Source organism: Macaca mulatta, chromosome 3 (assembly GCF_049350105.2).
Source record: "Macaca mulatta isolate MMU2019108-1 chromosome 3, T2T-MMU8v2.0, whole genome shotgun sequence".
In the NCBI taxonomy this organism is placed as follows: Eukaryota; Metazoa; Chordata; class Mammalia; order Primates; family Cercopithecidae; genus Macaca; species Macaca mulatta.
Window position 1 is genome coordinate 144,478,229 of NC_133408.1, and position 22,133 is coordinate 144,500,361.

Genomic DNA, 22,133 nt, shown 5'->3' on the forward strand with positions numbered 1-22,133 from the left:
AAATTAGCTGGGCATGGTGGCTCATGTCTGTACTCCCAGCTACTCGGGAGGCTAAGGTGTGAGGATTGCTTGAGCCTGGGAGGCAGAGGTTGTAGTGAGCAGAGATTGGATTGCAACACTGTACTCCAGCCTGGGTGACAAAGCTAGACTCTGTCTCAAAAAAAAAAAAAAAAAAGAGGGAAGTGGGGAGTGGGGAGCTGTTCAACAGGTATAACATTTTAGTTTTGCAAAATGAAAAAGTTCTGGAGACCTGTTTTACAACAAGGTAAATATATTTAACACTACTGAACTGTACACTTAAAAACTGCTAAGATAGTAAGTGTTATGTTGGCTTTTTTTTTTTTTTACCAGAAAGAAGGAAAGAAAGTGCCAGGACTCTTAAAGCCCAGATTCAAGGGAAAGGGAGCATAGACCCCACCTCTCCATGGAGGAATGTCAAAGAATCTGCAGTCATCTTTAATCGGCCACACACACTGTGGGGCGCATGATGCAGAGAGCACCTGAGGACACTGATGATGAGATATTCTTTCTGGGAGACTGTACTCCACCTCTCAGAGATGAAGAGTATCAGAAGTCCCTGTTAGAAGTAGGTGCCGAGGCCGGGCGCGGTGGCTCACGCCTGTAATCCCAGCACTTTGGGAGGCCGAGGCGGGCGATCACGAGGTCAGGAGATCGAGACCATCCCGGCTAACACGGTGAAACCCCGTCTCTACTAAAATTGCAAAAAATTAGCCGGGCGAGGTGGCGGGCGCCTGTAGTCCCAGCTACTCGCAGGCTGAGGCAGGAGAATGGCGTGAACCCGGGAGGCGGAGCTTGCAGTGAGCCGAGATCACCTCACTGCACTCCAGCCTGGGCGACAGAGCAAGACTCCGTCTCAAAAAAAAAAAAAAGAAGTAGGTGCTGTTTGAAACAATAGAGTTGGGGAAAACGACAAAGCTTGTTCCAACAATGAGAAAAAAATTGGCCTGGAATTCCTCCTTTACTCATTTTTACAACAAAGATTCAGCTAGCCATTCTGCCCAAAGCCTGACTGCTCCCTCCAAAGATTTTTCTCACTCAGTGCCTATTTTCTAGCTCTCCTGACTGTGGGGGCTCCAGACCCTAATTAAAAAGGTCAGATAGGAACAACGAGCAGAAAGCAACCACAGGAGACATTTCAACATCTGTAAACACATAGAAAATTCAGCCAAGTAGCATTTAGATAGCCTGGACAATGGGGCCATTATAAATGCTGCGCTCATAAGCAGTGATTCAAATGACAGCTTTGAAAAGGATTTGCAAAGAGCCCTTTGGAAATGTAACATGGGCAACTCCGAGCCCATGACATGTTACAAGGACAAACCTGACTGAACAAAGATCCAAAGCAGCATTGAATGACTTATTTATTCATTCCTGCTCTGTACAAACCCGAGAGAATGTGACATCTTTTAAATTACCTCCCCTGATAGGCAACATCCACGGTGCATGGGAAATGTTAGCAAAGTTTTTAAAAGAGCAGAATGTTTCACGAAGCGGCAATTACACCACACTGATGCTTCCACCAAGTTCTGCAAATTGTCCTGGCATCTCACGGTCTTAAGACTGAAGAAGTGATGGCCACATCTGGAGAGGAAAATTCTGACTTTCATTTCCTTCCACTTACTCTTTTCACAAATCTGTTTGAAGAGCTAGCCCTTGCCAAGCCTTCAGGTGGAGAACTCTTCTTTGTGCATACTATCTAAGTAGTTGTAATAACATTCTAATTTTACTCCCCCAACAAAGTGTTTTCCTGAGACTCTGTGGGAAGTGGTTGTATTCTGATCACCACTGGTTATTATTATTCAGCCTAAGAGTCTGCAGAACTTATGCATGCCCTGGGGTTTCTGTTGCATGGTGGTGTCATGCGGTAGGAAGAAAGAAAATGCTCTGATGGCAGTGTCTAAGTAACTCAAATCGAAGCAAACATGCCCAGCAGGCCTTCTGATGAGCAGCGTGCACTCATGGGCAAGGCTGGGATTAGGGTGAGGCAAGCTAGGTACCTAGGGGGCAAGCTTTTTTGTTTTTTTTTGTTTGTTTGTTTGATTTTTGAGAGAGGGTCTCGCTCTGTCACCAGTCTGGAATGCAGTAGTGCAGCCTCGACCTCCTGGTCTCAAACGATCCTCCCACCTAAACCTCCCAAGTAGCTGGGACCACCGGTGTGCACCATCATACCTGGCTAATTTTTCATTTTTTGTAGAAATGGCATCTCCTTATGTTGCCAAGGCTGTCTTGAACACCTGGGTCAAGCGATCCTGCCACCTTAGGCTCCCAAAGTGCTGGGATTACAAGCATGAGCCACCGCGACTGGCCCTGCAAGTTTTAAAGAAGCACTCACCTCACACTTGCATGACCCTGCAAGTGAGCTCCTTAAATTTTATACCCTAGGCACTCACTTGCCTCTCCCTATTCCAGGCCTGGCTCACTGGCTTCACACTTTCATTTTCCCACTTACTCTCAGCTCCCTGCCCACCACAGATACTGTGGGTCAGAAGTACACAGTCCCAGGGTTGACAATACTCAACAAAGAAGAAACCTTTAATGGCCAGGTGCAGTGGCTCATGCTTGTAATCCCAACACTTCAGGAGGCCAAGGTGGGAGGATCACTTGAGTCCAGGAGTTTGAGACCAGCCTGGGCAACATAACGAGACCCCATCTCTACAAAAAAAATTTAAAATTACCTGGGCATGGTTACACGTGCCTGTGGTCCCAGTTATGTGGGAAGCTGAGGCGGGAGGATCATTTGAGCCTGGAGGTGGTAGAGGCTGCAGTGAGCTATGATCATGCCACTATAGTCAAGAAGCCTGAGTCACAGAGCAAGACCCTGTCTCAAAAAGAAGAAGAGGAAGAGAAGGAAGAGGAGGAGGAGGAGGAGGGAGAAGAACAAGAGAGCTTTAGGAATGAAGGACTGACTAATCAATAGTGAGATTAGGCTGGGCGCAGTGGCTCACTCCTGTTATCCCAGCACTTTGGGAGGCTGAGGTGGGCAGATCACCTGAGCTCAGGAGTTCAGGACCAGCCTGGCCAACATGGTGAAACCCCATCTCTATTAAAAATAAAAAATTAGCTGGGCTTGATGGCATGCACCTGTAATCCCAGCTACTTGGGAAGCTGAGGCAGGAGAATCGCTTGAACCTGGGAGGCAGAAGTTGCAGTGAGCCAAGATTATGCCACTGTACTCCAGCCTGGGTGACAGAGCGAGACTCCGTCTCAAAAAAAAAAAAAAAAAAGTTAGATTACAGCAAGGGATCTAATGAGGGATTTGGCCGTATGAAGGCCACAGGTGACCTAAGACCAGAGCAGATTCAAGAGAGGTTGTTAATGAATGACCTGTTCTGGTGAGGCCCCAGGCTGTGGGCCAAGATGATGAAGGAGAAAGTTTTGTGAAACTGGCCACAGATGTTCCCTTCCTGTAAGAGAGCTCAGGATCTTCCCAGAGAGACGTTTACCCTGCCGGAGGCTTCCTTTTCCCTGCTTCTTCCCGCAGGTATGGGTGTCACTGCCCTGGGGTCTGATCTAAAGCCCTTTCAAAACTCACTGCTCCCTTCCCAGCCCACTGAGAACAGGTCTCACCCTGCCTGGGATGCAGCCTTAGATATATGTACTTCCTTTTTGGCAATCTCATACTTTTCCTTCATCCTGTGATGTCATGAAGTCAAACAAAGCAGCTTAGCACTAAGGAGAGAGAAACAGAGAGTCTCTGGTTCATGGATGCCAACAAATGATTCACACCAAAGCAGGATTTTCTATTATGAAATTAGGCACGTACTTACTTGAGAACATCAAGAAAATGAGGACTACCCTCCTGCCCCCCTTTTCCCCTGCCCCACACACATAGATGGCCCTCTGTGGTCTCCCTGTTCATCCCTCTACTTATACTTTTTTTTTTGGAGACAGAGTCTTGCTCTGTCACCCAGGCTGGAGTGCAGTGGTGTGATCTCGGCTCACTGCAACCTCTGCCTCCCGGGTTCAAGTGATTCTCCTGCCTCAGCCTCCTTAGTAGCTGGAACTATAGGTGCCTGCCACCATGCCTAGCTAATTTTTGTATTTTTAGTAGAGATGGGTTTTCGCCATGTTGACCAGGCTGGTTTCAAACTCCTGACCTCAGATGATTCGCCCACCTTGGCCTCCCAAAGTGCTGGGATTACAGGTGTGAGCCACAGTGCCCAGCCAATTTTTTTAATGGCCACATAGTATTCCATGGTGTATATGTACCACATTTTCTTTATCCAGTCCACTACTGATGGGCACCTAGGTTGATCCCATGTCTTTGCTATTATTAATAGTGCTACAACAAACATATGAGTGCATGTGTCTTTTTGGTAGAAGGATTTATTTTCCTTTGGGCATATATCCACTAATGGGATTGCTGGGATGAATGATAGTTCTGTTTTAAGTTCTTGGAGAAATTTCCAAACTGCTTTCCACAGTGGTTGTCTTGCTTTTAATAATATCTAAAGAAAGTATTCCTTTCCGTAGGGCTTCTGCCAGCATGACTCAATCTCAGATAATCATTATAGACTAATCATCATTATGACATGATCATATTTCAATTATCCTCTGTGTAGTCTGGGTACATCAAAGTAACCATGAGTTCTCTTGCTGAGAGAAGTTCATTAAGATCATAATGTGAATACGATTTTTTTAAGTGTGTTGAAAAACAAGGGGGAACATACCAAAAGCAACAACAGAATGATCCAGAGGATTCTCTAGCACACATTCAGAAACCATATCTTATTGTGTGTTTTGAAGTGCTTTGTGATGCAAAACCTCGGCTGGGCACAGTGGCTCATGCCTGTAATCCCAGCACTTTGGTAGGTCGAGGCGGGTGGACCACTTGAGGTCAGGAGTTCGAGACCAGCCTGGCCAACATGGTAAAACCCTGTCTTTACCAAAAATACAAAAATCAGCCAGGTGTGGTGGCATATGCCTGTAATCCCAGCTACTCAGGAGGCTGAGGCAGGAGAATCGCTTGAACCTGGGAGGCAGAGGTTGCAGGGAACCAAGATCATTCCACTGCACTCTGGCCTAGGTGACACAGTGAGACTCCATCTCAAAAGTAAATGAAACTAAAAGTAAATAAATAAAGTGCTCTGTGATGCAAAGCCTAACAGGCTGTTTCCTTTTGGCCCAAATATGCCACACCGTGACCAGCTAGGTGTATTTACCCAACTTCCTGATATGTAAGATACCCTTAAGCCCTAGTTCACAGTGACAAAAATCTATGAAAATCATTCAAAGAATAGGGTTAATCATACTGTATGAGGTCTAGTTGTGTTGATACAGGATCAGTCCCTAATCTGTTGGAGAAAAGGAAAAGTAATTATCCCCTGAGAATTCATCCAAAAGAAACAAAATTTTTTGTGTGACAGGGAGGGTCTTACTCTGTCACCCAGGCTGGAGTCCAGTGGCGCGATCTACACTCTGTCACCCAGGCTGGAGTGCAGTGGCGCAATCTGCACTGTGGCTCACCACAACCTCGACCTCCCAGGCTCAAGCGATCCTCCCACGTCAGCCCCTTGAGTAGCTGGGACTACAGGCGCACCACCACACTCGGCTAATTTTTGTATGTTTTGTAGACATGGGGTTTCTCTATGATGACTACAAGCTGATTTCAAACTCCTGAGCTCAAAAGATCCTCCCATCTCAGCTTCCCAAAATGCTGGGATTACAAGTGTGAGCCATAACGCCCAGTCAAGAAACATTTTAAAATATAAATAGGCCGGGCGCGGTGGCTCACGCCTGTAACCCCAGCACTTTGGGAGGCCGAGACGGGCAGATCACGAGGTCAGGAGATCGAGACCATCCTGGCTAACACGGTGAAACCCTGTCTCTACTAAAAAATACAAAAAACTAGCCGGGCGAGGTGGCGGGCGCCTGTAGTCCCAGCTAATGTAGTCCCAGCTACTCGGGAGGCTGAGGCAGGAGAATGACGTGAACTCGGGAGGCGGAGCTTGCAGAGAGCTGAGATCTGGCCACTGCACTCCAGCCTGGGCGACAGAGAGAGACTCCGTCTCAAAATAAATAAATAAATAAAATAAAATAAAATATAAATAGATCTTTATATAAAAGATATTCATATTTATAATAATAAATCAGAAACCTACCTATATGTCTGACAATAGTGAAACAGTTGCGAATGGAATATTGAGCATAGAATGGGAAGGAATGAGAATGAAGCAGAATATTACACGGCCATTGAAAAGTCATGCTGCTGGTGGGGCACAGTAGCTCACACCTGTCATCCCAATACTCTGGGAGGCTGGGGAAGGTGGATCACTTTAGCACAGGAGTTTGAGATCAGCCTGGGCAACATGGCGAAACCCTGTCTCTATATTATAAATTAAGTAAATAAATAATAAAAGAAACTTATACTGATGATATGGACAGTGAAAATGTAGAAAATTGTCTTTAATGTAATGTTAAAATATTTAAAGTGTCATCTATACTGTAATTACAATTGTATAAAATAATTGCACATTTTGATAAGGAATGGAAAGAAATATAGGAGGAAAAGTTGTGTCAAAGTGATTGAATTGTGGGTGATTAACCTTTATAATAATTTCTTTTGTAGCTGCTATAATATTGAGTTCAAAATAAGTAAAACTTGGAAAGAAAAGGAAAACACTCAAGTGACACATTTTTCCATGCTGAGAAGGAAAGTCAGTGTCTCGGGAACTGTCCACATTTTTCCTTGCTCCTTCAAAGCAGCCTGTTAATCTTGACCCAGATGGAGGGAATACGCATGTTCTTCTTGCTGGGAAGACTGTACTGTGGGTTGAATGGAACAGAAATCTTAAACTTTTCAGTATTGTTTGGTAACAAATGCAAAATGCATTTGAACCATTCATTGGTATAGTTTTTCCATGACAAATATTATGCACAAAAATCTTGCAGACAGAAAATGATGTATTTTTTTCTCTCCCCCTACCCTTTTTCTTTCTCTTCCTTCCCATTTCCGCAGTTCTGCTAAGCCAATATTCTCTAGAATGAGCACAAAACAAATCAAATAACAGCTAAACAAATCGAATAACAGCTTTTGTACATCAACATCAAGAAGGAATACGCCTGAGAGAGATCAGAGTATAGAGATGAATATGAACAAGAGTGGAACATTCACTTGTCAACGCACTTTCTAAATCTAGATCAGCAGAGATGGGAGTGATTTTCTGGAAAGAGATGTGATCACGGATTAAACACCAGCTCATTGGAAACTGTCATTGGATGAGATCAGAAAACATTCATGAAAAATCATATTCAGGAATATATTACAGGAAGAGGAATATAAATGCTCTAGAGTTAACATGTAAAATATATACGTACTGAGGTTTGTAAACTGTCCTTTTTAAATCAAACTGAAAACAAAAAGCTTTAACCTTTCAACAGAATTTTTAAAAAGGCAGTTAGTTCTAAATTATTCCTATCTCAATAGCCAAGAGGCTGATCAAGTGTCATTTACTGAGGAAGCATCTTAGAAAATGACTCTGAATGTTTTCATAGGAGCTGTGACCTTTGATTCTTCATCTCTACTATTCATTTACTTCACTGTGTAATCAGTTACAACCACTCAGTTATTAAGAGACGTAATGCTTCAAACTTTTTGCCAAGTCTGTATTGTTTAATCTGTCCATACAAGTCATTACTGAGAGAGCGTTTATGCCATATACTATTACTCCATCAAGCTGTATATTACAGGAAGTACATCTTTACATCATAGGTTCCCAAGCAACATAGACTTCCCTATCTTTCAGGAAACAGCATCAAGGAACTCTGAAAAATATAGAAAAAGTTCATTTTCACCTTGGATGCTCACATGTAATATTATAGGCTACTATCAAATAAATACATTTTTTCTAATTCTCCCTAGAACATGCATAGGAATTTAATATACTTTATAAATAAGTATCTAAAATATCTCCTATTTTTTTCCTATTTCTTTGCCATACATGTTATCAGAAATTCATATCTTCTATTTCCCTTACTGATGGGCACTCATTTTTATTTTTTAAAACTCATTCCATTAAAGATATTTCTAAATAATAGTAAGTGGTACTAACAAAATAAATAATAATTTAATAGCCTTAGAAATAAATGACTATATACTTATACAGGCTGAAAAAACCTCGGTAGGAATAAGTTACCTTTTTGTTTACTAATGTTGGTTTCAAAAATACTCAGATTCATTTTAGTTGGCTGACATCTGGAAGGAGTTAACAACTAACCAGTTGACTTCAGCAACCATTTGCTCCCAGCCTTCCCCTGTCACCACCCTCACCACATATCCCACCAATATCCAACAACAAAGAAATATTTAATATTGAAATCGCCCATTACCTGAGAATGACCACAAGCTAAAATGTACTTGTGGAAGCGTACTTAGTAGAAGCCAAACCATGTTCTATTCCTGAGCAGAAAACATTGACATGTAGAATGCTTTTATTCATATATTCAAAATTAAGAACAAATCAGTATATATCGCTAAAACATCAGATGGAGGATAACACAAGAAGTGATACAGATCAGGGTTCACTTCTCTTACCCTCTCTCTGTTAGGACCACATTCCTATTTTAGCCAAATGTTTCTGGTGCAGGCCATCTTTTCACCATAAATGGCATGAAACATAAATGGCATTATGTTTCAAATGGCTAAAAGCATATAACAGGTATACTCAAAGGAGTAAAACCCAATTCACAGAGATGTGGCTTTTCTAAAGAACCAAATTAAGGGAATACTTAGTATCTACAACTAAAGTATTAATCATTCTGAGGATTATTTGTTGCTTTAAGTATTAGCTCCCTACTGCAACCATAACACCCTACTTACTACATTTAATTACACACAACTTTTCAATAATTCATATTTTATTTGAAGGGAGGTACCTGTCTACTTTATCTACAATAAAAACAAAAGGTATTGGCTTTCTCTAATCCATGCAAACTACAAATTCCATCAGGAGTCCTACATCACTAACAGTGGTGTAAACAAAACTAAGAAAGTACTTCCTATCCACATGCGAATGTTTTTAAAAAGTTTTTGCCATAAAACCTAAGTGTAATTTAGCATACCACAGTGCTCTGAAGATGGGTCATTGACGATGTACCATTTGTATATAGGTAATACACATGTAAATCACTAAATATTAAATATAAGAAGTAGGTTTTTATCTTTTTAAAAAAAAAACAAAAAAAGTGACTCCCTTTCTCATTCTGTTCTGTTGTATTGTGTCCAAAAGTTGTGTGTAATTTTTTTAAGGTCCAGGAAATGTAAAGAAATTTGTTGGAATATCTGAATTTCTGTAAAAAAATAAAAATAAAAATAAGATTTTGTTACTTAAAAGAATTTTTGGTGGTGTGGTACATATTTGGTGTATTCAGTTTCTGTCTTTGTCCAGTGATCCGGTGACAGCTGATGGTTCCATTGAAGTAACTATCTCAGAAAATCTCCCTGCTGCTGGATTCCATATCTGTCAACAGCAGGACTCTCATGTAGAAGGCATGGTTAACATCTCCAAAGCCTCTCCTAGCCAAATTTAGGAATATCTCCAGCTAATTCTCCATACACTCAGTGGAATGAAATTGATAACTAAATAAACAGCTGGACTACTCAAGTAAAACTTGACCTGCAATATCCAATTGCCCAATCTCCCCTTTGCAAATTGAAAACAATCAACGGTTCCTCGCACATGAGCAACTCTTCATACTGGGTATATGAAGCAACAACACTTCATACTGGGTATATGTTGTCTGGATGGGTTCCAATCCCTGATCCTTGGTTTACTATATGACTCTGAACAACACTAAGCCTCAGTGTCCTCATTGGTAAAAGAGATATAAATAATATCACTCAGCTCCATAGCATTGTTGTAAGGATGTCAATTAAACTATAGTGTTGTTGTGCTTGACAGGTAGGTAGGGGATATTCAATGAATGTTCATTCCTTCCCCTCCTAGTATATGCAAGACACTGAAGGAAGAAAAGAGACATAAAACAAAGTGTCTGCTCTGAAGATCCCGAAGACAATTAGAGTGACATTTGTGCACAGGGACTGAAAATTCAAATGCATACAAGGGCCAATAAATTCACAAAGCAAGCTCAGCTGGGGAGATAATAGGCATAGTGGGAACTGGCCTGGCACAGTGGCCTATAATCCCAGCACTTTGGGAGGCCGAGGTGGATGGATCACTTGAGTCCAGGAGTTTGAGACCAGCCTAGGCAATATAGTGAGATCCTTTCTCCGAAAATAAAAAAATAATAATAATTTTTTAAATAAATTTTTAAAAGGAAGTAGTGGGAACTATGGAGCACTGAAGAGCCTAGGTCCTGTCTCAAGGGAATAAGTAGTCAACGCTCAGCTCTAATGATTTAACAAATATATATTGAGTTCCTACTATGTGCCAAGAACTGTTCTAAACTCTGAGAAGATAGTGGTGAATCACACAAAACCCTGCTTGCCTTTCATAGGTCTTATGTTCTAGTAGGGGAAGACACACAATAGACAGGAAAATATCAGCTAATAACAAGTGCCCTAAAGAGAATTATAACAGGGTGATTGATAGAGAAATGGAGAGAGGAATCAGGTAAGGCCTCCATGAAAAGGTGGCATTTAGAGTGAGACCTGAACAAACGTTTAAAAGCCAAATGTGAAAAAAGCAGAAGGCATGCCAGACTGGGAATGGCAAGGTGGCAGAGTGGGGAGCCACGTGGGCTAAGCTAGGGACCAGCTCTGGGCTTTGTAGGCCAAGATTGTTTGTACATTTTAAGTGTGAGAAAAAGCCACTGAAGGATCTTAAGCAGAAGAGTGATGTAAACTATTTCACATTTCTAAAAGATTACTTTTGGTTTCTGCATCTAGCAGTATAAACTAGATACTCTAAAAAGCCTTTCTTTTTTTGTTTTGTTTTGTTTTGTTTTGTTGTTTTTTTTAAGAGGGAGTCTTGCTCTGTCACCCAGGCTAGATGGAGTGCAGTGGGGCAATCTTGGCTAACTGCAACCTCCGCACCACCATGCCCAGCTAATTTTTGTATTTTTAGTAGAGACAGGGGTTCACCATGTTGGCCAGGCTGGTCTTGAACTCCTGACTTTGTTATCCACCCACCTCGGCCTCCCATAGTGCTGGGATTACAGGCGTGAGCCATTGAGCCCAGCCTCTAAAAAGCCTTTCTTATGCCATACTATTAAATCTTAGATAAATTACAATAAGTTTATTTTTAACACACAGCTTAGATTACAAGAAAGTAAAAGAAATTCCAAAAGCATTTCAAAAAAGAAGTGGAGTGAGCTGAAAACTAAGTGTGAAATGTAAGCAAAGGCAAAAGCTGGGCTTGCCTGAAGGTAAATCTGTATAACAAAGTAGGGAATGGAAGATTAAGCCGTGGGCCACTGGAAGTAGGTGAGTTAAATTTGACATTCACATCCTAAAGCAGGATGCTTGAAGATGGCTACATCCTAGGCAAGAGCGGCCTAGGAAAAATTCTCATGCTAGCAAAAGAAATCTATCAAGAACACTATCTCCACACTGGCTCTAGATGGAAAAATAATAATGACCCCTTGAAATTTATCAGATACCTGCCCCCATCAAGTATGGAACTCAGCCTTACTCTCCATATGGTCAAAGAAACCCCAAACCAAGAAATTAAAGAGCTTTTCAGGGCCCCGGATACCAGGCAGAAACAAGCATATGTTGTCTAGAGGAAAGCATCTCTAACATAACTCTCACCAATTAAGCTCAACAAAGTATGCAATTGCAATTTTAAAATTACTAAATATACAAATAAACCCTAAGCAATAATCAGCAGATACAACTAACAGCCGATTTATTACGCCACAGATTTTAGATAGTGGAATTACCAGATACACAATATAAAGTAATCATGTTTTACATGTTAAGGAAATAAAGACAGCGTCTAAAACAATGAATACAATAAAGAGTACATTAGATATAACCAGATAGATTAGAAGGAAAATTTTAAAGTCTTAGAAATTAAAATTATAATCATTGAAATTTAAAGTACAATGTGTAAATTACAAACGGGTATAACTGAAGAAAGGAGCTGTGAACTAGTAGATAAGATCTAAAGAAATTACACAGAATACAATACAAAAAGCCAAGGGGTTAGAAAATGACAAAGAGGTTAAACAACAGGGAAGACACAGACATCTAAACAGAGTTCCAACAGGAGAAATAGAGAGAATAAGGGAAAGGCAATATTTGAATAGAAAATGTCTGAAAATTTTTCAAAAATGATAAAAGATATGAATCCACACATATAGGAAGCACAATAGATATCAAGCAAGATAAACATAAAGTAAGACATGTCAGTAAAAATACAGGGAAAAGACAGAGGAACTACCATAACAACAACCAAAGAGAAACAGCATACCTCAGGGCGCATGCCTGTGGTCCTGGCTACTTGGAGACTGAGGCAGGAGATGGCTTGAGCCCAGGAGCTCTGGGCTGCAGCGCACGGTGCCCATGAGGTGTCCACGCTAAATTCAGAATCAAGAGGGTGACCTCCCTGGAGCAGGGGACCGCCAGGTTGCCTAAGGAGGGGTGAACCACCCCAGGTCGGAAATGGAGCAGGTCAAAACTCCCGTGCTGATCCTTTGTACCACCTACAAAGGAATAATTTCTGGACTAACAATAAATACCAGATACATTAGCATGATTTATTTAAAGTGCTGAGGTAAAATAACTCAAAATAGACCAAGTACAGCGGCTCATACCTGTAATCCCAGAACTCTGGGAGGCCGAGACGGGCGGATCACTTCAGATCAGGAGTTCGAGACCAGCCTGGCCAATATGGTGAAACCCATCTCTACTAAAAATACAAAAATTAGCTGGGCGTAGTGGTGTCTGTAATCCAGACTACTCAGGAGGTTGAGGCAGGAGATTCCCTTGAACCCGGGAGGCGGAGGTTGCAGTGAGCTGAGATTGTGCCACTGCACTCCAGCCTGGGCAACAGGCAAGACTCCATCTCAATAAAAAGCCACAAAACTATCAAAATAAAATTGTGTTTCAGCAAAGCTATTTTTTAAGACCAGAGGTAAAATACAATCATTTTCAGATAAACAAAACCTAAGGGGGTTTACCAACAACACACCGACACAGAGGGAATTTCTAAAAATTAGCCAGGAAGTAAGGCTGGAGATGCAAAAAGGAATAGAGAATGAAGAATTTGGTACGTATGTGAGCAAATGTAAACAAACATTGTACAAAATACAACATCTAATTTTTAGAATTCAAAAAAAAGAAAACTAAAATACTGAATAATAGTAGCATATAAATTGGGATGAGATTATTAGAGTTTAAGGAATGTGTGTTAATTGGAAGGAGAGTTAAGATAAAGATTCACTTTAATAATAATTATAGGTCCGGGTGTGGTGGCCCATGCCTGTAATCCCAGCACTTTGGGTGGCTGAGGTGGGAGGCTCACTTGAGCCCAGGAGTTCAAGGCCAGCCTGGGCAAAAAAGGGAGACCCAGCTCTACAAAGAATAATAATAATACCTAGCAATGGATTGCTTATAATGTGCCAAGTATATGTATTAACTCACTTAATCTTCATGAGTTAGAACTACCATTATCCCAAGCTTACAGATGAAGAAACTATGGCACAGAGGGGTTAAATAACTTACCCAAAGTCACACAACTAATAAGCAAAGAGCTGGGTTCACCAGGTAATATGACTCTAAAATCCATGCACTTAACTACTGTCTATGCTGCTTTAGAAAGTTTAATATAGCCGGTCATGGTGGCTTGTGCTTGTAATCCCAGCACTTTGGGAGGCTGAGGTGGGCAGATCACCTGAGGTCAGGAGTTTGAGACCAGCCTGACCAACATGGAGAAAGCCCGTCTCTACTAAAAATACAAAATCAGCTGGGCGTGGTGGCACATGCTGAGGCTGGAGGCTGAGGCAGAAGAATCGCTTGAACCTGGGAGGCGGAGGTTGCAGTGAGCCGAGATCGCACCACTGCACTCCAGCCTGGGCAACAAGAGCAAAACTCTGTCTTTAAAAAAAAAAAAGTTTAATATAAATGATAAGATTTTAAAGTAAACAATAGAGGACATAGTTTCAAAACTATTTTGGGGGTGGAATAAGAAAACAAAGGAAAAAACACTAAGTCAAAAATAAAAAAGAAGGCCCCCACAAAAAAAGGGAAAAAAAGCATCGAAAAAGTAAAACAACTAGAAAGCATAATGTAAGGCAAAAGAAATCCAAACTAGATAACACAATCAATAGAAGTAGATTAAAGTTGTCGTTTAAAAGAGAAATTGTAAGACTGGATTTTTTAAATTCCATCTATAAACTGTTTACAAGAGATACTTAAAACACAAGGACCAAAAAAAATTGAAAATAAAAAAACAGAAAAAGATACACCTTGGAAATACTAATCAAATGAAAGCTATATTAATAGCAGATCCAAAAACTTCTTTAAACATTTTTAGGGAACAAAACAGTCCCTCCAAAAAAATGAAAGTTTCAACTCACCCAGAAAATATTAAAATTCTAAGCTGTTTTGTATTTAATAAGATAGCTTCAAAATATACAAAGCAAAAATGAAAGAATCACAAGGAGAAAGATAAATCCACTGTCATGATGGGAGATTTTAATGTATCTCTTGCAAATTATTGACAGGTCAAGAAAGCAAAAATATTTAACAAACAGAGAAAAGGTTTGAACAATTCAATTAAGCTTAATTTAGTAGCATACAAAATTGCCATACCTTATGATAAATAATAAAAATGCCACATATCAAATCTTGTTTTAATATTTCTTCTATTCTGTGAAAATCTGTGTGCTTTATATATATGGTATCTCAATTTTTTTTAAATGGCTAATCTCTCACAAAGAAAACAACTGTCAAATTTCAATGAATTGATTATTTAAATCTAATACAAAACTGTCCAGAGCATAGAAAGAAACAATGCTTCCACAACTCACTTTTTAGGATAGTAACATAAGCAGACAAGGATGGTTTGAAAAAGGAAAACTACAGAAAACCCTGTATCCTAATAAAAAGAGCATTTTAAAATATATTTATGTAAGTCACCACATTAATAAACCGAAAGAGAAAAAAAAACATACGATTATCTGATAAATGCGGAAAAATCATTCATAAACATAAACTTAAAACTCATCTATGATTTTATTTTTTACTATTACAAAATTTAAAATATGGAAAATTATACTTTACCTAAGAAACAATTTTTTTTTTTTTCAGATGCAGTCTCGCTCTTGTTGCCCAGGATGGAGTGCTGTGGCGTGATCTTGGCTCACTGCAACCTCTGCTTCCCCGGTTCAAGCGATGATTCTCCTGCCTCAGCCTCCTAAGTAACTCGGATTACAGGCACCTGCCACCACACCAGGCTAATTTTTTTGCATTTTTAGTAGAGACGGGGGTTTTGCCATGTTGGCCAGGCTGGTCTCGAACTCCTGACCTCAGGTGATCTGCCCGCCTCAGCCTCCCAAAGTGCTGGGATTACAGGCATGAGCCACCATGCCCAACCCGAAGAAACAATTTCTACCAAACATTGCCAGGTGCAGTGGCTCAGGCTTGTAATCCCAGCACTTTGGGAGGCCAAGGCAGGTAGATCACTTGAGGCCAGGAGTTTGAGACCAGCATGAGCAAAATAGCAAAACCCCGTCCCTACTAAAAATACAAAAATGAGCAGTGTGTGGTGGTACACAGCTGTGGTCACAGCTACTCAGGACGCTCGGGCACAAGATTTGAACTGCTTGAACCCAGGAAGTGGAGGTTGCAGTGAGCCGAAATTGTGCCACTGCAGTCCAGCCTGGGTGACAGAGTGAGACTCTTGTCTCAAAAAAAAAAAAAAAAGGAAAAGAAAAAAAAAGGGCCGGGCGCAGTGGCTCATGCCTGTAATCCCGGCACTTTGGGAGGCTGAGGCAGGTGGATCACCTGAGGTCAGGAGTTCAAGACCAGCCTGGCCAATATGGCGAGGCCCTGTCTCTACTAAAAATACAAAAATAAGCTGGGCGTGGTGGCAGGTGCCTGTAATCCCAGCTACTCGGGAGGCTGAGGTAGGAGAATAACTTGAACCTGGGAGGCGGAGGTTGCAGTGACCCGAGATCGTGCCATTGCACTCCAGCCTGGGTGACAAGAGCGAAACTCCAGCTCAAAAAAAACAAAGACAGAAAAAGAAAAGAAAACAACTTCTACCAAATGTCTATACTTATACTTGTAATGATGACACAAAACACTGCGTTAAAAATAAGGAGCAAGACAAATACTCCATCAGTACTTCTATCAACATTGTATTATCTTAGCTAGCACAGTAAAACAAGAAAAAGAAGTAAAAAACATAAGAATTTGAAAAATAAAAGACAAAACTATTTGAAGATTATAATTGCCCTTACAAAAAATAAACCCAAACCACAGGTAAAAAGTATTACAATCTATAAGGAATTAATAAGATGGCTAGATTTAAGATCAATATATAAAAGTGGCATTTTTATATCACAGCAATAAGAAGTTAGAAAACATAATTTCAAAAAAAATTATTAACAACAGCAGAAAAAATCGTTATACCCAGAAATGTCTGACATAATGTGCATAGGATCTTTATGAAGATAATTATACAACTTTATTTTAAAAGACCTTTGAAAATATAGATATACCATATTCACAAATAAGTAAACTCAACATTATTAAGATATTGATTCTCCCTATACGATCAGTGGAATGCCCACCAAAATTTCATCAGGCTTTTTGAGGAACTTAACTTTAGTTGATTCTAAAATTTTTATGGAGACACAAGTTATTAAAAATAGCCATAATACTCCTGAAAAAAGAACAAGGTAGAAAGACTTGCTCAACCAGATATTGATTATAAAACTATAATAATTAAGATAGACAAATAAATCAATGAAACAGAAAGCCCAGAAGTATTTCAATACATCTTTTGGAAAAATTGATATAAGAAATGACATGATAGATTAATTGGGGCCGGGAACCTCGTGCTGATCCTTTGTACCACCTACAAAGGATTAATTTCTGAACAAACAATAAATAGCAAATACAAAAGCATGATATATTTAAAGTGCTGAGGTGAGATAACGGTCAAAAGAGGCCAGGTGCAATGGCTCACACCTGTAATCCCAGCACTTTGGGAGGCTGAGGCAGGTAGATCACTTGAAGCCAGGAGTTTGAGACCAGACTGGCCAACATGGCAAAACTCTGTCTCTACAGCAATACAAAAAAATTAGCCAGGCATTGTGGTGCATGACTGTAATCCCAGCTACTTGAGAGGCTGAGGCACAAGAATTGCTTGAGCTCCGGAAGCGGAGGTTGCAGTGAGCCAAGACCGCACCACTGCACTCCCGCCTGGGTGAAAGAGTGAGACTCTGTCTGAAAAAAAAAAGGAAGAAGATTAGTTGGAAAAAGATGTGCTAGTTAATAAATTGTGCTGGAACATGTGATCATTATTGGGAGACAATTTCACATGAACCTCTTGTGTTTTTGCCCATCTTTCAAACAGAAGGCTTATTCCAGTCTATCTTTTCAAGGTTATTTGTATTGAAGACATTCTGAAAAAATCTCCCTTCAGAGCAAAGAGTAGCGCTATTTACTGTTCAGTAATAAAGATAATGTCTCTGTTTGGGACAAATTTCAGGCTGGCTCATTGCTCATTATAAAAGATTCGGGTTCCCAGCCAGGCGTGGTGGCTCACGCCTGTAATCCCTTTGGGAGACCGAGGCGGGCAGATCACGAGGTCAGGAGATCGAGACCCTCCTGGCTAACACGGTGAAACTCCGTCTCTACTAAAAATACAAAAAATTAGCCGGGCATGGTGGCGGGTGCCTGTAGTCCCAGCTACTCAGGAGGCTGAGGCAAGAGAATGGCGTGAGCCCGGGAGGTGGAGCTTGCAGTGAGCCTGTAATCCCAGCTACTCCAGAGGCTGAGGCACAAGTATTGCTTGAACCCGGGAGGCAGAGGTTGCAGTGAGCTGAGATTGTGCCATTGCACTCCAGCCTGGGTAACAGAGTGAGAGTGAGACTCTGTCCAAAAAAAAGAGAAAAGGAAAAACAATTTGGCGTTATCTTCTACAATTGAACATTTGCATGCACTAAATTAATCAATTTTATTCCTAGGTATATATGCTGGAGAAATTCTTGCACATAAGCACCAAAAAACATGTACAAAAATGGAAAACCTGCGTCTAACAGATTGCTAAAAATGTAAGGAAAAAAAGGAAAATGCTCATCAACAAGGATAAATTACTTACAATTTTCAATATTTTTAATTAACTAATTTAATACCTCTGTAAGAATGGAAATGAATGAACCTCAGTTACAAATATCGATATAAATGATTAGATCAGAAACACAATGTTGAATGGGGAAAAAAAAACAAGTTGCAGAAAATATACTATGGCTCCAGGTGTACATCTCCAAACGATGTAAACAGTACATCGTTTAGCAACAAATACATATATGCTACAATTATAAAGATATAAGTATAGGAATAGCACACACACACACAAAAATACAGGATTGTGGTTACTTCTGGAGAGTAGGGAGGGGTTACAATCAGGGGAATGCACACAGGCTGTGTCAACAGTTCCAGAGCTGGAGTGGACCGTTCATAGGCTCATTTGTTTTACACTTCTTAAATTGTATATATGTTACATTTTTTGTATCAAATATAATCTAATGAATAAGATAAAATAAACAGAATATCTTAAAAAGATAACTAGGGTTGGGTGCAGTGGCTCACACCTGTTACCCAGTACTTCGGGAGGCCAAGGCAAAAGGATCGCTTGAAGCCAGGAGTTCAAGACCAGCCTGGGCAACATATCAAGACCCAGACCCCCATCTTGACAAAAATAAAAAATAAAAATCAACCTGGCATGATAACGCATGCCTGTAATCCCAGCTACTCGGGAGGCTGAGGTGGGAAGATTGCTTCAGCCCAGGAGTTTGAAGCTGCAGTGAGCTATGATTGTGCCACTGTACTCCAGCTGAGGATGGACTGAGCAAGACTCTATGTCTAAAAAAAATAAAAAATAAAACATAGCTGTATTAGTCCGTTTTCACACTGCTGATAAAGACATACCCGAGACGGGCAGTTTACAAAAGAAAAAGGTTTAATTGCACTCACAGTTCCACATGGCTAGGGAGGCCTCACAATCATGGCAGAAGGCAAGAAGGAGCAAGTCACATTTTGCATGAATGGCAGCAGGCAAAGACAGAACTCATGCAGGGGAACTCTTGTTTTTTTAAAACCATCAGATCTCGTGAGACTCATTTACTATCACGAGAACAGCGCAGGAAAGACCCGCCCCCATAATTCAATCACCTCCCACCGGGTTCCTCCCACGATACGTGGGAATTGCAGGAGTTACAATTCAAAATGAGATTTGGGTGGGGAGACAGCGAAACAGTATCAATAGTTGACAGTCGTGAGGGAAAAGAATGGTCAAATGAAGAGCAACAGCAAGGAGACGGGGAAAGGCAACGCGGCAATCAAGGTGAGAGTAGGTGGAAAGGCAATGCGGCAATCAAGGTGAGACGTAGGTGGTGGCTTAACCAAAATCGTAACAGGCAGATGGAAAGAGGCAGGTACACTTGGGGTAATATTGCAGATTGGTTTTCCAGAAGGGAAGGGAAGGACACAGTGTGGGCAGGAGAAGATGCTGGGCTCTGAGGCAGTGTCCATGAGGGCCTTAGCTGACCCCACAGGCAGCACTGGGATGTGCTGGGGTGGCCTTCCAGAGTTGTTTTGGGTTACTGAGGAAGTGGACCTTTATATGCAAGCAGGAAGGGATGTGATCTTGGGTAAGGAGGCTCTCTGCAGCTGAGGGCAATTTGCAGAGAAGGCAGAGGGCTGTGAGGTGGCCACATGCCCAGCAGCTGTGGGAATAAGTCCTGCAGTCCTGGAAAGGGCTTGGGTAGTACATCATGGCATCTGCTACAGAGAAGTGTGTTTTTGGAACCTAAGACTTGTTGAGGGATTGAATGTGGAAGGTGAGGAGAGAGAGCTACTAGGTATTTTTTGCTCTGAGAGTAGATAGTGGTGCTATTTACTGAGAAAGGAAGAAGAGGAGAAGAAGCAGGGGGTTGGGAGATAAAACTCCAAAACTTCTTTTTTGTGAAGTTTAAGTTGCTTGTTAGAAATTCAATTCATAGCTGGGAGCAGTGGCTCACACCTGTAATCCCAGCACTTTGGGAGGCCGAGGCGGGCAGATCACCTGAGGTCAGGAGTTCAAGACCAGCCTGGCCAACATGACAAAACCTCGTCTCTACTAAAAATACAAAAATTAGCCAGGCATGGTGGCCCGTGCCTGTAGTCCCAGCTACTCGGGAGGCTGAGGTGGGAGGATCGCTTGAACCCAGGAGGCGGAGGTTTCAGTGAGCCAAGATTGCACCTCTGCACTCCAGCCTGGGTCACAGAGTAAAATCCTGTCTAAAAAAGAAAAGCATCATTAAGTGGCAAATGCTGCCGAAAGGGCAAGTAAGAAAAAAGCAGAGACAAACTACTGGAGTTGGCAATTGTGGAGGCTATTGGTGACATTAACAAGAGCAATCTTCATGAAATAGCAGGAATATAAGCAGTGAATTGGGAAAAAGTTTATGTTGAGGTGGTGGAGAAAGCAATATAGGCAATATTTACTAGAAGTCAATTGTTGCAAGTCAAACCTAAGAAACCAAGGCTGCTAGCTTTCCAAGTTTCTCAGCAGTATTTTTTTAGAATACAGGCCGGACACAGTGGATCATGCCTATAATCCCAGCACTTTGGGAGACTGAGGTGGGAGGATTGGTTGAGGCCAGGAATTTGAGACCAGCCTGGACAATATAGTGAGACCCTCTCTCTACAAAAAAATTTATATTAGCCAGTCATGGTGGTGAGCATCTGTAATCTCAACAGGTGGATTTTTTGAGCCCATGAGGTCAAGGCTGCAGTGAGCTATGATCTCACCACTGCACTCCAGACTGGGTGACAGAGTTAGACTCTACCTCTAAAAAAAAAAAAAAAATAGAATATGAATTGTCAGGTAAGTTGATGCACTGTCAAACACAGTGCAGACCAATGTTGTGAGAGTCAGGAAAACCTCTAGAGATCAGGTTTAGCCAGTGGGCCAGGAGTTTCTGACTTCTATGAAGAGGCCATGCTCTCAAGAAGGAAGCTAAACATTATGGCAGAACATACGAAGAGACAGGTGAGTGAGACAGATGCCAAGGACTGCAGGAACCCTCAGGAAGCCTGCAGTGGGGAAAAAGGATGAGTAGGGTCAACTTTAAATGACCACGGAGAGGAAGACAAGCCTCAGGCGGACTGTGCCCGAAGGTCTAGACTGGGAAAATGGGAAGCAGAAATTGTCGGCAAACTCTTTTGGCCACATAACCTATCCTCTAGTATAGCATTTATCAGCGGTTAAACATGTTTTGATTTCCACATGTCTGATTTCTGTGTGGCCCTCTCATTGATGTTATTTAGGTAGGGAGGCCAGATTGTTAATGGTTTTTCATTCCAGCTACTTTGAACTTTGGACTTTATTCTGCAGGCAATGGGAAACCATTGAAAGTTTCTGAACGAGGGAAAAGAATAATCCAAGTGTGATTTTTTAAGAGGATTATTTCTTTAATAGTGAGCAGGATGGAGTCATGCAAGGCTAGATTAGAGCCTACTTAGGAGATTCTTCCAGTTATGGAAATAGAGACTGAGGGATGGGCCATGCACGGTGGCTCACGCCTGTAATCCCAGCACTTTGGGAGGCCGAGGCAGGCGGATCATGAGGTCAGGAGTTCGAGACCAGGAGCCTCGTCAGGAGCAAAACCGGGTCAGGAATTTGAGGTCAGAAGCCTGGCCAACATGGTGAAACCTCATCTCTACTAAAAATAGAAAAAGTAGCTGGGCGTGGTGGCGGGCGCCTGTAGTCCCAGCTACTCGGGAGGCTGAGGCAGGAGAATCGCTTGAACCCAGGAGGTGGAGGTTGCAGTAAGCCAAGATCACGCCACTGCACTCCAGCCTCTGTGACAGAGTGAGACTCTGTCTCAAAAAAGAAAGAAAAAAAAAGAGACTGTGGATGAAGACCAATTGGGGTAGGGGATGAAAAGGAGGACAAAGATGATGCTTGGGTTTCCAGTCTACATTATTAGAA

The 22,133-nt window shown here is 41.4% G+C and overlaps 1 protein-coding gene and 1 long non-coding RNA gene across 6 annotated transcripts in view; one reads left to right on the top strand and one right to left on the bottom strand.

Moving 5' to 3' along the window:
• The window catches only part of LHFPL3 (LHFPL tetraspan subfamily member 3), a 577,335-nt gene extending 567,983 nt beyond the window's left edge, over positions 1–9,352 (top strand). The window contains exon 3 of the mRNA XM_015134635.3: positions 6,980–9,352. Within this exon, the coding sequence (XP_014990121.1) occupies positions 6,980–7,008 (29 nt within the window). The 3' untranslated portion in view covers positions 7,009–9,352. The remainder of the gene's footprint in view (positions 1–6,979) is intronic.
• Positions 6,412–15,331, bottom strand: LOC106997596 (uncharacterized). 5 transcript variants are annotated; one of them, XR_013415483.1, is made up of 4 exons: positions 12,739–15,331; positions 12,396–12,627; positions 8,350–8,419; positions 6,412–7,785 (listed from the first exon to the last, which is right to left on the bottom strand). It is a non-coding gene; the product is annotated as an uncharacterized LOC106997596 (long non-coding RNA). The 5 variants fall into 5 exon arrangements; XR_013415481.1 differs by lacking the exon at positions 8,350–8,419; XR_013415482.1 differs by having other exon boundaries at positions 12,396–15,331.
• Between the last annotated feature and the right edge of the window lie 6,802 nt (positions 15,332–22,133).